The sequence below is a fragment of the Helicoverpa zea genome, chromosome 14 (genome assembly GCF_022581195.2).
Source record: "Helicoverpa zea isolate HzStark_Cry1AcR chromosome 14, ilHelZeax1.1, whole genome shotgun sequence".
Taxonomy (NCBI): Eukaryota; Metazoa; Arthropoda; class Insecta; order Lepidoptera; family Noctuidae; genus Helicoverpa; species Helicoverpa zea.
Window position 1 is genome coordinate 7632495 of NC_061465.1, and position 15652 is coordinate 7648146.

At 34.3% G+C, this 15652-nt stretch overlaps 4 protein-coding genes across 5 annotated transcripts; 1 reads left to right on the forward strand and 3 right to left on the reverse strand.

Moving 5' to 3' along the window:
* The first annotated feature begins 413 nt into the window (after positions 1-413).
* On the forward strand, positions 414-5227 carry LOC124636154. The gene has a single exon (XM_047172089.1). The coding sequence runs from the start codon at positions 690-692 to the stop codon at positions 2226-2228; it is 1539 nt and encodes a 512-aa protein (XP_047028045.1). The 5' UTR covers positions 414-689; the 3' UTR covers positions 2229-5227.
* A 538-nt stretch (positions 5228-5765) lies between these two features.
* On the reverse strand, positions 5766-8369 carry LOC124636153 (MFS-type transporter clz9-like). Its single transcript, XM_047172088.1, has 2 exons — positions 8108-8369; positions 5766-7866 (listed from the first exon to the last, which is right to left on the reverse strand). The coding sequence occupies exon 2, from the start codon at positions 7860-7862 to the stop codon at positions 6021-6023; it is 1842 nt and encodes a 613-aa protein (XP_047028044.1). The 5' UTR covers positions 7863-7866; positions 8108-8369; the 3' UTR covers positions 5766-6020.
* Positions 8370-8981: 612 nt separating this feature from the next.
* Positions 8982-10939, reverse strand: LOC124636155 (ribokinase-like). Of its 2 annotated transcripts, none has more exons than XM_047172091.1 (6): positions 10774-10939; positions 10229-10361; positions 9817-10101; positions 9616-9737; positions 9379-9529; positions 8982-9304 (listed from the first exon to the last, which is right to left on the reverse strand). In XM_047172091.1, the coding sequence occupies exons 2-6, from the start codon at positions 10238-10240 to the stop codon at positions 9116-9118; spliced, it is 759 nt and encodes a 252-aa protein (XP_047028047.1). In that variant the 5' UTR covers positions 10241-10361; positions 10774-10939; the 3' UTR covers positions 8982-9115. The 2 variants fall into 2 exon arrangements, with proteins under 2 accessions (XP_047028047.1, XP_047028046.1); XM_047172090.1 differs by lacking the exon at positions 10774-10939 and adding an exon at positions 10582-10767.
* Positions 10940-13466: 2527 nt separating this feature from the next.
* On the reverse strand, positions 13467-14387 carry LOC124636534 (39S ribosomal protein L17, mitochondrial). The gene is made up of 2 exons (XM_047172662.1): positions 14055-14387; positions 13467-13947 (listed from the first exon to the last, which is right to left on the reverse strand). Exons 1-2 carry the CDS (start codon positions 14250-14252, stop codon positions 13537-13539), a joined length of 609 nt encoding a protein of 202 aa, XP_047028618.1. The 5' UTR covers positions 14253-14387; the 3' UTR covers positions 13467-13536.
* Between the last annotated feature and the right edge of the window lie 1265 nt (positions 14388-15652).

Genomic DNA, 15652 nt, shown 5'->3' on the forward strand with positions numbered 1-15652 from the left:
GCTCCTCTAAGAGAGTCAGCAAACCTCAGTGCGGTCCAAAAGGGCCAAATCCTGCCGGGGCTACGGCATTGTTCGAAAGACTTCGTTCGTGGCCATGGTATATAAAAGGCTTAATAAGGAACATGGTGGGTTTTAGTCAGTAAAAGTCTGACACACCCTCACGCTGTATCCAGAGCGGGAGGGGTCATTTGATGATTTTCCACCTAAAAAAGATTTATACAGTAATTTATTTCAAAACACTTAAAAAAACTACAACAAAAATTTAAGGAATGTCATTGTTTCAAGAAATTATTACTGGATATGATATGTAAATTAAGAATATTCAATTGAGTATGCATGTAAAGTACAGCGATATTCTATCGATATGGTCGACAGTGACAGGCCACGAATTTGTTCAGCACATCACTACAGCGACGCCATTTTCGCGTTGGATTTGATTGTGCTCTGTGTCTTCTGTTAAAATATTTCATTTTATAAACAAATACAAATGCGTATTTTCATAAATAGTATTTAATCTAAATGCTTTCAAGTTATGTTTTGCACTAAACCGAAATGTGTCGTTAAAAGTTTAGTATTCGTGGTGTTATTCTCTGCGCGGGAAATGTGACTGCGCCCAATATCAATTTGGTTACACATTATACATTACTTGTTAAATAAGACAACAGTGCAAAAGGTTATATTTTACCACAATGATTCCAAATAAAATACGAGAAAGTCGAAGAATGAAAGCTTTGAAGCTCCCAAAAAACCTAGAACGCTTATATAAAGAAGGAAAATGCCGTGAGTGTGCAGTTGTTGTTACTCGTATGGACTTTGCCAAGATACTTGGTAAATTTACGAAAGTGAAAATTCAATATGAAAGCAGTACAACACCGAAATCAAAACCCAACACTGAAATGACTTCACCAAACTCAATGTCCCGATTAAAAAGTAATGAGAATGGTATGGTCCTTATTCAAAGAAAAACATTCAATCAGAATTCATTAAAGGATAGTACAAAAAAGACAAGAGTAAGAGAATCATCGCCAATTGCTACCAATATATTGAAGGAAAACAATAGGTTAAAAAAACCTGTACTAAAAGACAAAAACTCCAATTACAGTAATGAAAAGCAGAAGACTAACAATAACCTCAAACATTATGGCATTGTATTCGAGGATCCTTTGGTTAGTAACAATTGCAATAATGATTTTAATATAAAAATAATGTTGTGTGATTTATTGGCTGAAATTGATGAAAGTATACTTCCATCTGAAGACTGGTGTATTGACTATTTTCCTAAAAAAGATGAGCCAAAGGATGACCAAGTATATGATAGAATTGCTGCTGAGTTGGAAGATCTCATGTACAATGAAAAACCGGATACAAAAGTGGAGGAAAAACCAGAAGTTACAGAGGGCAAAGTTGATGACTTTCCATCTATAATGGATATTCTGAATGATAACAGTAGTGAAAGCAAGCCTATTGACCAAAGTAGTACCCTTGAATTTAAATCTAATTTAGAATCTAGTGATGTTGAAGCTATGCTCCTCGGTAAGCCTAATACAACATGTGAAACCATGGTCCCAACACCTATGGAGGTTGATAATACTACCATGGGTAATTTGATTGAAGATGTCACTCAACTGAATACTATTCAAGATACCTTAAATAATGTTGAAGAATCTGTAGCTGTCAGTGAAGATATCTTGCCAAAGTTAGATGTATGTGACGAAGTTGAAAACCCCCACAGCCCATCCATACTTGATGAAGCTCTTCAAAAAGGAATTGAAGAACATTTACCTGCAAAACCTATTATTGAACCGAGTCTAGAAGAAGAAGAGACAAAAGAGAAAGATGAAAATGCATCTGTTACTCAAACAGAGGTAAAGGAAACAGAAATTAAAGTTATGGATGCAGAAAACAAGGTAACAGAATCTGAAATAAAGGTATCGGTAACAAATATTGATACTGAAAATAGTGACTCTAATAATGATGTCAAGAGCAAAGAAAGGAACTTGTTAGCTTTGAAAGATGATATAACACATGTTGTATTTAAAAAGACTAAAGGGGGTGCATGTTCTAAATCCGTTACATGTCCAAAGAATTTAAAATATTGTATTGAAATAGAAGATAAATCTGTTGAATTTTTAGGTGCACCTAAATTTATTACAAGCTTAGAAGACTTAAAAGTGCTTTTACAGATTGTAAATGAGAGTGAATTAGATAGTCTATATGTATTGCATTGAGTTATTCGACAGAATACAAAATATGTATATAATTATATATAATACACAATTATTCATAACAAAACCCCTAGATGAGTTGCTGCCATCAACATTTTAAAACTTAGTGCCTAAATCTTAATTGGTATGTGTAGATTAAAAGACTGTTTGTTGATACAACTCCATTGAAATATGCTAAGAGCATTAATTTCTGAAGAATTAATCTAGAAGTTACATTTTGTTAAATTGAATAGCTTGCTTTTGTGGACCTACGTGGTGTACAAAATTAATTACATTATCACTGCTCCATTAAAATTGCATAGCCAATACAGGCTTCACCTGTACAGTAAAAATCCTTCAAAACTATCCTGTCTGGAATTTTGACAGAATATGGCAAATTCTCTTTAAAAACAAAATAATCAGCATCATAACATTATGATAATGACTGAAATATTGATCAAAATTACATAATAATATGTATTATCAATAATTATCATGAAATATAATTGCAATTTAATTATTGAAGTATTTTAGTACATTTTTTAAAATTAAATAGACATCAAATGATATCTTTCGTTATTTAAAATGGCATCTACCTAGAACTGTTTCCGCAATCGGCATCATATTATTATAAATAATTCATAAATATAGACAAAAAGCAATGCTCTTGAAGTTTCAGTTTTTCAAATAATTGTTTTGATAAAATTACCAAAATTTTCTTTGTATTTAAGTGAGGCAACATTCTAAAAATTTATGAAAAATGGAACGTAATTTTAGTTTCACCTAATGCATTCGGATTTACGATAAGTAAGTTTTGATTTCAAAGTTTATTAAGGCTCATAAATAGTTAATAGTTGGTATGTATTACCTAGATTTACTGTTGCATTCGAACGCGTAAAAAGTACTTAAAATATTACATTAGGCTATTCGTCATCCCATAAGCCGCTCCATGAGAATTATTTTTGCCTGTCTGCCACGGGGGTTGTTTTTTGGCTAATTTGTCCCCCTTTTAACCAGGATTGCCAGTAAAAAATATACAAAAACGTTAGTTTTTGGAAAATGCACTCGGGCAGGTACTTTTTTGATAGTCAGGAGCCAATCAGCCATGAAAAGCTAAAGATACGACGAAATCACCCACGCCGGATATTTTTTTTGACGGTAAGCTATACTCACACAATTTTCGAAACTAGAGAAGATACAAAAGATTATATTGCATTCAGCCTAGCATGGTTTTGCTACATAAGTTCTCCATTATTTTCGTATAAAGGGAAAACTAATTTAAAAAGGGTATTCAATTCGAGTGGGGTTGATTAAACAGGTACGTACAGTCTTATGTACCTATGACGTCATTTTCCACGATTAAAATATGTTATGCTCATTCGGGAATAAAATAAATCATATAATCCATGACGAATGAAAAGTGAGGTCTTCATTGTACTACAAAATCAGTACTTCATGACCCCAAAAGGATTCTATATTAGTTGAAATAGAATTAAAATAAAGTGGGCCAAAACAGAATAATGGAAAATCTAATTTTGCATAATATAGCTAGCTACCCCATCATATTTCTCCTTGTAAAAACCTGAAAAAAAGAATAACACTTCGTTCTCTCCATATACTGTGTGTTCGTGCCCTAAAATCCGTCTTGTCTCTGACAGATATCTACATTCTTCAATCCAAATGACCTTGTATTAACTTTTGCTTCAGCCTCAATTTTATATTGAATGCGCAAGTAACTATTGTTAAGATCTTACGATGAAATAACTTAAAAATCCTAAGGGCCACTATATGAGTTCTTACGAAACTTACTAACTTCAGAGATAATCAAAAATTTGTGTCTGGCCAGTTTCGACGGATTTGTGTAGAATTACACTACTTAAATTAAATTAAAATGTAACCAACAAGCGTTAAATCGAAGACATATGTAATTCCCACAAACTTCAATATATTTCCCAAAATAAGTGCAGTAGAGTTAGTGTCTACAAAGTTATAACTTTAATTATATCACAAAAGGGCATCGTATTTTAACAAAAAAAAAAAAAACTTAGATACAACGCAACCGCAAATAAGTTATTTCGCTCGATTGTCCAGTCTTCCCAGGCTCTCCTTCTGGGCCTAGGCTTTCTCCGATGTTAATTTTAAGGGTGATGATCAATTACATTGCGCAATTTAATTGATCGTCTAGGTTGCCCATCATATTACTACATCAATATAAATAAACTTCGATAGTGGGGCTTTTTGACGTCAGTATTCATTATAGTAGGTACGAAACATTGACGTTACATGGAAGTTGCGTTGTATCTCAGTTGTTATACTTATTAGTTTGTGAAAGAGAAAAAATGTGTCAAATATGTTTTTCTAATGTTCAACCGGAACCAATTTTGCTTACTCTTTATTTGTATATTTTACTGAGTCGGCCCCTCGACTTACAATAATATTGTGCAATATTTCAAGAAAAGATTGCTCAACAAGATTTTTTGTCGCTAAAAATCATTGCGCAATCTTCAATGTTAACAATGTACGGTGTAGGTCTTTATTGATTGTGTAGAATCTGCAGTCACTAAATGTGCACAATAAGTAATATTGCGCAATTTTATTGATCGTCTAGCTAGGAAACGCCTATGGATCGTGTTTTTATTATTGAATATCTCGGTTCAATTTTGGTGTCTTGTACCCTATTCAAAGTATGTAGGTTAAAATGGGAGGAATATGAATTCCACACAGTGTGATCATCAATCCTCTTTGGACCTAATATTAGTAAGTTGGACCAAGATTATTTTGATACCTTTAGCTTTGTTTTGTACTGTATTTTATAGTCAACTGTCGAATTATGAAAAAGTGTCTCTAGATTTAGGTACCTACCATTCCTATATTTGAAAATTATAAAATTGCTTTCCTGAAAAAATGCTTGAAATATATTGTCGGTTCACATTACTGTACGACTTAATTTTAATTATAATTAGTTACTAATTAATTATCTACCTATATTTTAAAATCTTTGGAATAAATATTTTGTTAAGTTACAGCTGCTCTGGGCATAATATTTTGTACCTGTTTTCTGGTAGGGTACATGTATTACTTACCTAATATTCTATTCATTTGAAAGTGAGGAAAAGGCATTAGTCTGAGCGGCCAAGAAGTCTCTTAATATATTTAGTTTAAGTACTTGTTGAAATTAGGTACCGTAAAATGAGGTTACTTTGCTCCGGTTTTTGCTCCAAAATTTAATATGTGTTACTCACGCAAAATACCTCTTTGATACGGCTTTTCAGAAAATTTTACATGACTCATTGATCCTTCTGGATCCAATATTTAAAATGACAAACATAATTATTTAATTTATTTATTTTATTTTTTTTTATTTAAAAGTGGAGCAATGTTACCCACCCTTTCGGAAACATTGCTCCTACATTTAACTTGTACTAAAACAGGCACATTTAAGAAACAGGGACAAAGTTAACAGCCTCAGCTGTTAAATTGCTCCAAAAATAAATAGCGATGCATCAACTTTTGAGTCTTTCTCGTCATACTGATGTAGTTTGAATGAAATAAAACTCAAAATAAACAACATAAGGAACATTTTTTATTTGTACTTTCAGATAAATCAGTCTTAGAATCATTTTCTCTTAAGTCTAATAAACTATCAAAACCACCAAAGGCTACATAAATCTCTAGAAACATGTAAACTTTTAGAAATAACATAAAAATAAGAATTTCTAACGCTAGACATTAGAAACGTGAAAAAAAAGAACTAAAAATACCTTCTAAAAAAACTTATGAGGATGAACAATCATATTTTTAATAATTATTGAGATCTTAGGTCCCCCAAATTTGATCGAGATCAGGAACAGTATAAAATTCACGTCGACCAATTTTCTTCGGTGCAGATATACATCCAAGAACTTCATTCCAAGTGTATTGGATCTCATCCTTTGGTTTTGGCCATTTCCAATATTTGAGAGACCTTTTCATTGAGGATATGTACGGTCCTTTATCATTGATTTTCGTGATGATGCCTGGGAAGACTTCCCCTTCGTATGTGAAAGCTACATATTCTCCTTCGGCCTTTATGAGTGGTTTAAATTTTTTTGTTTTAGAACTTTCCCTGGCATTGTCTACGGTTGTCTCTTCTTCTGACATTGTCTCCAGCATATCATTCATTGTTTCATCGTTTGAAGAGTCATGAAGAGATATTTCACTCTCGGCATATGTACTGTCGCTATGAATTCTTGTACGACGAGGTTCTGAAGTCGAGGCCTGGGCTTCCATTTCAAGACATGGCTCCTCGTTTTCTTTGTCCGCCAGTGAACTGTCTATCAGCTCCGTGACACTTCTTCCCGGAACTATGTTGAGTTTCGTTCGTCGTCTTTTCGGGTTAACGCCTCCAGTCCATTCCACTCTCTTGGCTTGAAGTGTTTCCAAAAAAGAATTTTCTGCCGCAGTCTTATCAACAGGTTTAGGCAATCTCTCTAATAAGGCATTTGCATTGGTCGGATAAATCCCACATTTCCTGAAACCGGATTTTAAGTTTTCTTTTCTATTTTCTTCTAAATCCGCAAGAAGTTTTTTAAGTAAGACTGGAAAACTGCTCTTTTGAACAGTTTTTTCCCGTATGCCTTGTTCGCACTGCTTCCATGTCGTTAGAATTTTCCGCCATGCAACTTTCATTGGATGAAAGAAGGCGACATCGAGTGGTTGCGTCAAGTGGGTGCTGTTCGGAGGAAGACACACGAACCGTATGTTATTTTCTTTGCAAGCTTTAAGAACATCTACCGAAATATGTGACGATAGATTGTCGCCTATGAGGACTTTAGGGCCTTCCTGTTTTTTGAGCTTTGGCAGTACAAGTGCGAAAAACCAGTCATTGAATATGTTCATGTCGAACCATCCGGAAGGACTACAATTGTAGCGAGTATTTTTCGGCCCATTTTCTGTCCAAGTATTCCATAGCTGCTTAGATTTATAGACGACGTATGGCGGAAGTAATTCTCCTTCAGCACTTCCAGCAAACATGATCGATGTAGAACTTTTGGATGTATCTCTTATAATTTCGGGGTATTTGGTGCCTCTTCTCGTCAAAATCTTTTTTTGCCCAGGGTCATCACATAAATTCGTCTCATCGTAATTCCAAATATTTTCTGGTGGAACATCTTTTAACACCTCTGCTAAATTTTGAATATAATCTGAAAGAGTTTCCCGATCAGTGCCAGCTCTACTGCGCTTTATATTAGCAGCGAGGCGCTGTGACAATTCAGCATTTCTTTTCAAAAAACTCGACACCCATTCCAAGCCTGGGCAGTTGTTTTTAAACTTGGGAACTCTTCTCCCAATCTTGTCCAGATAAGATTGTATTACAATACGCAAATCGAAACTTGTAAGAGGAAAACCATGCTCGCTCAATTTTTGTATGCACGATACGAAAATTTTTTCTTCTTCCTCCGTGAATGTTGTAGGTGCTCCAGGCGGCCTTGGTGTTTCGTTGCGTCGTAAGAGCCTAATTTGGTTTATAATAGTCCTTCGTGGAATCCTATATATTTCACTAGCCTTCCTTTGCGTTAATTCTTTATTTTCTATTGCTGCTAGACAATCTCGAAGAGCCTCTTGTGAATAATTTTTATAATTTCTTTTAGGCATTTTCCTTACATAATTCCGAGGCATTTTCCTATAAAAAAAAAAAAAACTATTTGAATTTAGTATGAGCTATGTGACAGTTACTATTAGCAAGTATTCAAACGCAATTTCAATTGTAACTTTGCTCCAGGAGCAAAATATCCCCAAACATGGCGCAAAGTAGGCACAAGAAAGTAAAAGAGGTTAGAAATCCAAATTAATGCACATATTTTCTAAATATTAGTTGAAATTGTTAGCTAATTACATACCTACTTACATTAAACTCTCCTTACCTCAAATATCTGAGTATATTCGTCGATGAAGGTGGATTTTGCAGACTATTTTTTTTTTTAAGAATCGCTCGTCTGTTGTTAATGGCTGCTAACGAAGAAAAGAAATGTCAAAAACCGGAAGTGCTTATTCAGTGTTGCCAATCTTATAAAACATATATCGGACGCGTTCAAAAATTTTTAAACATCTCCGTATATTAAGAGATTTAATCGAAATAATCTTTTTTTAAATTTGGAGCATATTTACCTTCATGGAGCAAAGTAGCCTCATTTTACGGTATTTGATTAGATAATATGCTGTTTCCAAGTTATAATAATAGTTTGTTGAAAGTTATTTATCGATAACGATATGCCTTTTCGGTCAATGACATTGACATGACAAACGTGTAGGGTTGCCAGGTGTCTTAAAGCTGCGGTTACACAAGCGGAATGAAATATTCCCGTCTTGTTATCGAGATATTACCGATAACCGATAAATTCGCTTGTTTATTGATCGATGTACCTACCTACTTATCAGCGCGTACTCTTGTCTCGTTAAGTTCGGTTTTTCTTAATCTACCCCCAAACTAATAAGTAGTAGTGTGCAAAAACGTACCTTGATAAATACTACGTTTTTCAAATACCTATATAATTGTCTAAATAACCGATTTATTATTTTTAGCCAACTTCACAAATTGTATTCAATTCGGATGTATTTTGTTTGGTCGTCCATATGTCGATCGTTTATGAGCCGAATTGAGCGATTTTTTATCATATTGTCGTGAGTTTTATACAAGTACCCACATCTACATTATGATGATACAGGGGAACCGTCATAAATACTTACTACTAAAATGGCTTAGCCTTTGTCTAATTGATAGAAATAAAATATTAGCACTTAGGTAGATTATGGACATTTAATAGAATACAATACCATCGCTTTTTATTGCTAACTATGTATAAGAGCTTCTTAGTTTTAGTTTGTTCGATAATATTAATATAAATGGTTAAGATGAAAAAGGTTTTTATTTATTACAGCTTTTTGTATTTATATACCCTTTTGAAAGCATCAAACTTTGATGGGTAGCTTGTTTGTGTGCCCTCCTTTGTAACAGACAGTGAGGCCACATGACAGGCTGCTCCAATTATTTGATGCATGGGTTTGTCCTTATGAGTCACCAAGTATGTTGCAAATGCACCCACAAATGCATCACCTGCTCCCTGTAAAAAAATATTAAAATCAGAAATGGTTGCCCAGTTATAATGTTATTGCCAAGTACCTTATCTAAACCTACTGTTGTATCCACTGGTGTAACGTTATCACAAATAATATGTATTGGTTCCTGATCATGTTTAGACATATAAACAGCTCCATCAGGTCCCAAAGTAATAATAACTGATTCACAGCCAGTTTCCAGTAATTTCTTTAATACAGCCACAGCGTTTCTGAAAAATAACAGAAATATTAACATACCTACTCCTGCAAATAAATAAGATGCAATAAATAATATTTTGATTGAGTAAGTATTTACTTTAGACTGACATCAGTATTGGTCAGTAAAGCAGCCTCAGGTTCATTGACACAAAGTATTGTGCAGTAAAGCAGTATTTCCTCTATACCTCTTCTAGCTGGTGCTGCATTTAGCAGCTTAATCTGTGTAAATAAATATAAACAATGAAAGGAGGTATGTTCATATATCTAAACAGGCTAGGCAAATTCTGGTAAAACTTACTCCTTTGTTCAATTTGAAAGCTTCCAAGGTAGTTTCCAATGGTGTTTCCAACTGTCCAATGAGAATATCAGCATTTGTTATCAACTGTTCAGCATTTTTAACATCGTCTTTACTAAGGTAACTATTGGCTCCAGGCACTATCACTATTTGGTTCTCTCCATTGTCAGCAACTGATATTTGAGCAATGCCTGTTGTTACGTCAGGAGTTAATGCTACGTAAGTAGTGTCAACTCCTAGTTGATCAAAGTTTTTCTTGTATTTTTCACCCCATTGGTCAAGTCCAAGCTGAATGTGAAATATAAATACTAATTGATTATCTTTACTTTATAGGTTAGAAGAAGAATTAAGTTTGGTTAAACAAATTCATAAAGTAGTAATTAACAATTTGAACAATTGAATTGGTGAGTCTCACCCTACATATCATGAAAGAGTTTCCTCCCAATTTTGCAGCGGCCACACATTGATTGGCTCCCTTTCCTCCATAGCTAGTTGTAAATTTAGTTCCAATGAGTGTCTCTCCGGGGTTAGGAAGCCTTGGTGCATATCTAAGATTATTAAATTCATTTATAAATATGCTAACAAGGTAGGTAGGTAAGAATACCAAGTAGATATTTTAAAATTTGACAACTACATAATAGAATCTTTCTGGGAAATTAAAATCGTTACTTAGGATTGATCATAGAGTTATATAATTAATCAGTATAAGATGGTAATAGGTAGGTATAATAGAATATATTGAGATATTAGAAGACAATAATAACATACGTGGTAAAATCCACACTGCAAGATCCAATTACTACTATTTTCGACATAGCTTCGGTGTCGTCGATTAAAAAAAATATTTTATGAACTACTAGACTTCCACGTGTTATCAATTTACTGATATTGCAAAAACAATTATTGTCCGCCAGTAATGTGTCCGATACGGACTCAATCTTGATGATACTAAGTACTTACCTACAATCTAACTTTATATTGAAACTACTCCACAGTTATTGTTTTATTACTGCATGACGATAACAACTTACTCTCTCTCTCACTATCTCTAAAAACAATAAATGAAACAAAAACCTTAAATAAATAAATAACATAGCCATCATAAATCAGCTGTTCTTGTCCTTGTCATCTCGAGTGTAATGTAGAGATGGGTAACTCAGGAGTGATAGATACAAATGATATGAATCATTCCATTTGAATCAATCACTCTTCATATCTTTACATATCCGAATGTGTCAGTAGTTCAGTATATATCTTTCTTTACACCTCACTCACTCGTCGGTCATCGCGTCGGGTACTAACTGATCTGTGGCGTCGGATAGCTTCGTCGCGCGCCATTGGTTGAACGTCAAGCGAGCCGTCTCGCTCGCACCCATACGATTACGAATGTCGTTACTTTGACCACAATAAGTTGACACCCAATAATAAGTTGTTAACTCTATTGCTCACTCATAAGGCTTATAATTGTTTGTCCTTAGTGAATATTTCGGTATTATAATCTTGTCAAATGTATTGAAAACTTACCGCCTACCGAACAAACATGTTTTGACTCGAAATACACATTTTGAACTAAAATTTAATTTTCACGTAAATAATTTCGTAGGTAGACAGTCCTAAGCCTGTGTAAAGTATGAAAGGAAATCAGAAGGCTATTTCTATTTTTATTTTCTAATACTTACTAAACTAATGCTTATACTCAATACTAGATTGCGATTGACTATTCATTGAACTAATTAACATAAAAGAAGTAGGTTGTACCTACAGTCATAAGAATAGTATTTTTTTTTAATTAGAAAAAAGTTGTTCAATCGCAACCGCTCAATCAATATATCAGAAAGATGCAAACAACAACCAACCTATCACTATATCTGAATGATCTATTTGAATGAGTGAGCCGCACACGAGTTGCGAGTTTAAACGAGCTACTGAGTTATACTGAGCTACTGATATAAAGATATGAAAGAGTGATTCATATCCCAGTGATTGAAAGATGCATATCTATCTTTTCTTTTCAATGACACATTTTGCCCATGTCTAGTGTAATGGCTGATTTACATTGAGTCAGTAACTGACGTCAGTCCACTGACAAGTCAGTGCTGACCCGGCACTGCCATCGTGTAAATTGATTTGAAGTCAGTACAGTACTACTGACGAGACACTGACACCACACTGACTTCGTGTAAATAGCACGCGTCAGTTTTCGGCGCCTACACTGACGTCAGTTACTGACTCAATGTAAATCAGCCTTCATCTCGTCTAGTGTAAACATAAGTGTAAAGTGTTGTCATCTTCGATTTTTTATTGTTGTCATGACAATAAAAAAATACAGCCGTCTGGAGTCTCGCATCTCGCTGGAATGGAATAAACCTAAAGCCCGCTCTACACTTAGCCCGCAGACCGCGCGCAATATCCGCGAAATGCGTTTCGAAGCTCGAAGAATATGCGAAATAGCTCCACACTTGGCGTTCGCGCCCTTTCCCGCCCTCCGCGCGCGGTCCGCGGGCTGATTGTAGAGTGGGCTTAACACATCAGCGTCATAGGTAGGTGGCGCCGCGCCGCCGCGGGGTGGTAAACCCTGCCGTATTATATTTGTTATTTTGCATGGATTAACTAAGACGACCCACTGAACAAACTTTTAGTGGACATTCCATGGGGTCTGTCTGGCACCTTTTGTCAACTTATTTTTACAACTGAACTATTTGCATCCGACTGGAACACCTACTTACCAAAAGTTTTAAGAGTATGAAGTTGAAATGAAAAGAGCTACATAAAGTGAAGGTATGATCTCAAAAGTAAAAGAGGGTAGGTACCTACCTAAGTGTAAAAACCTGACGAGTATGAGTCGGACTCGCACATCAGTCGCAATCGATAAGATCACGCAGCATAACGAATGTTAAATTAAAAAAATATTTTTTGAAATTCCCGCTACCAGCAGTTTTTGTAGTTTCTACGGAACGCATGACATCTTGGGGATAATGAGATTAGCTACTCAATTACTATTGACAAACTAGCTCCCGCCAGCCCTTGCACCCGCTTCATAAGAGAACTACTTCTCCCACCCGGATAAAGTGTGGTATAAGCATCGGGTATAAGCTACGTTGCTATTAAGTTTCATCAGAATCCATTCAGCCTTTTACGCAGTAATAAATGTACACACAAACACCAACAAACTTTGGTTTTTGTAACATAACTGTGTTATAAAGTAAATATGTACTTACTGGAGTACTGCAGTAATATCGTATTGTTATGATCTAAGTACCTACAAATATTACTTGACAATCAGTGACATTTTCATCTTAACTTTTATCATTGACCTATGAATTAATTTCATGAGTACAAAAATATTTGTTTAAAGCTGGCTTTTCACTATGGTTTATAATATAGTATTTATTACATCCTGAAATATAATATTTTATCACCTGTCATGTTGAAAAAATATTTCTAGTTTGGAATGTTATATATGTATAGCACAATGTTAAATGATGACGAGCAATAAAATATATATTATATTCCTTAGTGAAAAGCCAGCTTAACTTAGAAACCTCACATAACATAATATAAAGCATTTATACATATTTACATAATGCATATATATTTTTTTGATGTAACGTCTCACAGAAAAGTTAAGTACATGAACTATAAATTAAAATACCTTTGCTGTTTAAAGTTTATATTTAACATTTCTACATTACAAAGGCTTACAACAAAATTCATTACTACATTTTAGCTGGTTTTAGGGCTCTCAATTTCTGGTTCAGCTGTACTACTTTTTACTTTTGGAGTATTTTGGCCTTTACCAATGTTTTTAGCTATCTCACTGACTTTTGACTGTCTATAATCATTCTTTGCTGCGTCAAGTAATACATTTTGTATCAAAAGCTTATTATTTGTGTTCCTGTTCAAAAGGTCTGGGTAAGGGTTTCCTCTGAGTTCTAAAACAACCTTTTCAAGTCGTCTGGCAACTTGAGGCTTTGGTGCCTGATACAGTCTAGTAAATGATAAATTTGTGTTCTCATATCTTGGCACTAGTACTTTGAACAGCTTGTGAATAAGTTCTTTTTCCAGTAGCCAAAAATCTGCTGTGTCCATTGTAGGTTTGTGGCAGTCTCCATTGCGTATGGCTTCCGATATAAGCTAAAATACAAGAAAAAATATTACAAAACACATATAAAACAATTTTGCAATTTGGTACAACAATTAAATAATTTATGGTTATGAATGATTGGCTTCTGTAAACGTACTCTTTCGGCATATTGGCGTGCTTCATCCGCTCTGTTATAGTTTAACTCAATTCTCTCAAATTTGATTAAACCTGTGACGGTTTTACGTAATTTATCTATCCTTCCTTCAGGACCCTTAGGACATCTTAGGTTCCGATGTCTCGGTGGAACCGGTATACGCAGCTTCGAAACTAATTTAGACACTTCCGCTTGATTCATATTTATTTTATCTTAGTGCTATTTTAATGGTAAAATATCAAGTATCTGATTTTATTATCATAAAACTTCATAAATCGAGCTCGATAAACTTAGGTTATGTTATTTTTTTTATCACCATAGAGTCAAATTATTAGTTTTTTTATTTCCAATAAACTATTCTGTGTTGAGTTGTGTTATGGGAGCAGTCTGTGGTGTAGTGCAACTTTATTTTACAATATTTTTAATTAATATTTTATTTCATGAATTATCCGGAATTATCTATGTTTTATTTATTTATAGCCCACTTCAATGTTTAATTATTTATCATGAAAAATAAATTAACTACCGGCGGCATAGGTTCTCTGAAATCTCAGGGAATTGCTAACCAGAAAATATTTTTAGGTATCAGCGCGGTTGTATAAGGCCGGCAGCACACATCCGGTATCCGGATACGGTTTCCTGATCAGGAATTCCTATTCGGGATTCCGTGACACTAGCGCACACATTCGGTTTTTTTCATTCTGAATTTACATGGCCAGTACGTATAGAGCCACTCAAAGAGTAAAGTAATATATAGGGAAAAGAGAGCCCACTCACGTGTTATTCTTGCAACCCAATTTGACAATGCGCCATCTTTCTCTAAATTGGCCCCGAACTACCTACATAACTATAGCTATAAAAATATTATAATTATGCATCATATTCATAACATTTTCTATTAGGGTAAGTAGCACCATATAACTATAACATTGGTTATCGTTATAGTTACATGGTGCTACTTACCCTAATAGAAAATGTCATCGTTAATATAGTAAAAGGTCGAAGGAAAACAAATAATTATTATATATTACTTTTTATTTACGCGTGTATGCGGAATGCAAAAAACCGCCATATTGATATTATTATGATCGGTTTTGTTAAGTTACTTGGAATACTCACACCAGGTCTTTTTAGATGAAATTTGATATTTGTGCTTTTTTAAACCGTATTTAATTTATTCGCCTATTATATCTTTTTTTAAAGTGTCTAATATTTTCCTCATACTTTTCTCTAATTAATATTGCATAAATAATTTTATATTAACAAACAAAATCGATTATAGTGTAGTGCCATCTGTTGGTAATTTAAGGTATCTTTTAGATAGTAAATAGTTTCCGGGCCAAATAAAAGGTGGCGACTCTTCGTTTACTTAGCTGTCAAAATGTACGGAGTGTCCTCCCCCTGGAGCCACGTGAAAACATGCATCATGGAGGATGACTAGTTAATTGCGATTGCACTCTTACTTTCGTTAAAAAAGAAAAAAATTAAGCGGCGTTACTGGGTACACCCGTTAAATACACGGAGATTGGCCGAAAGTCAATTCTACATTAAAAGAGCCATGTTACGGGCGTACCCCGAAGAATTTTTTAAATACTATCGGA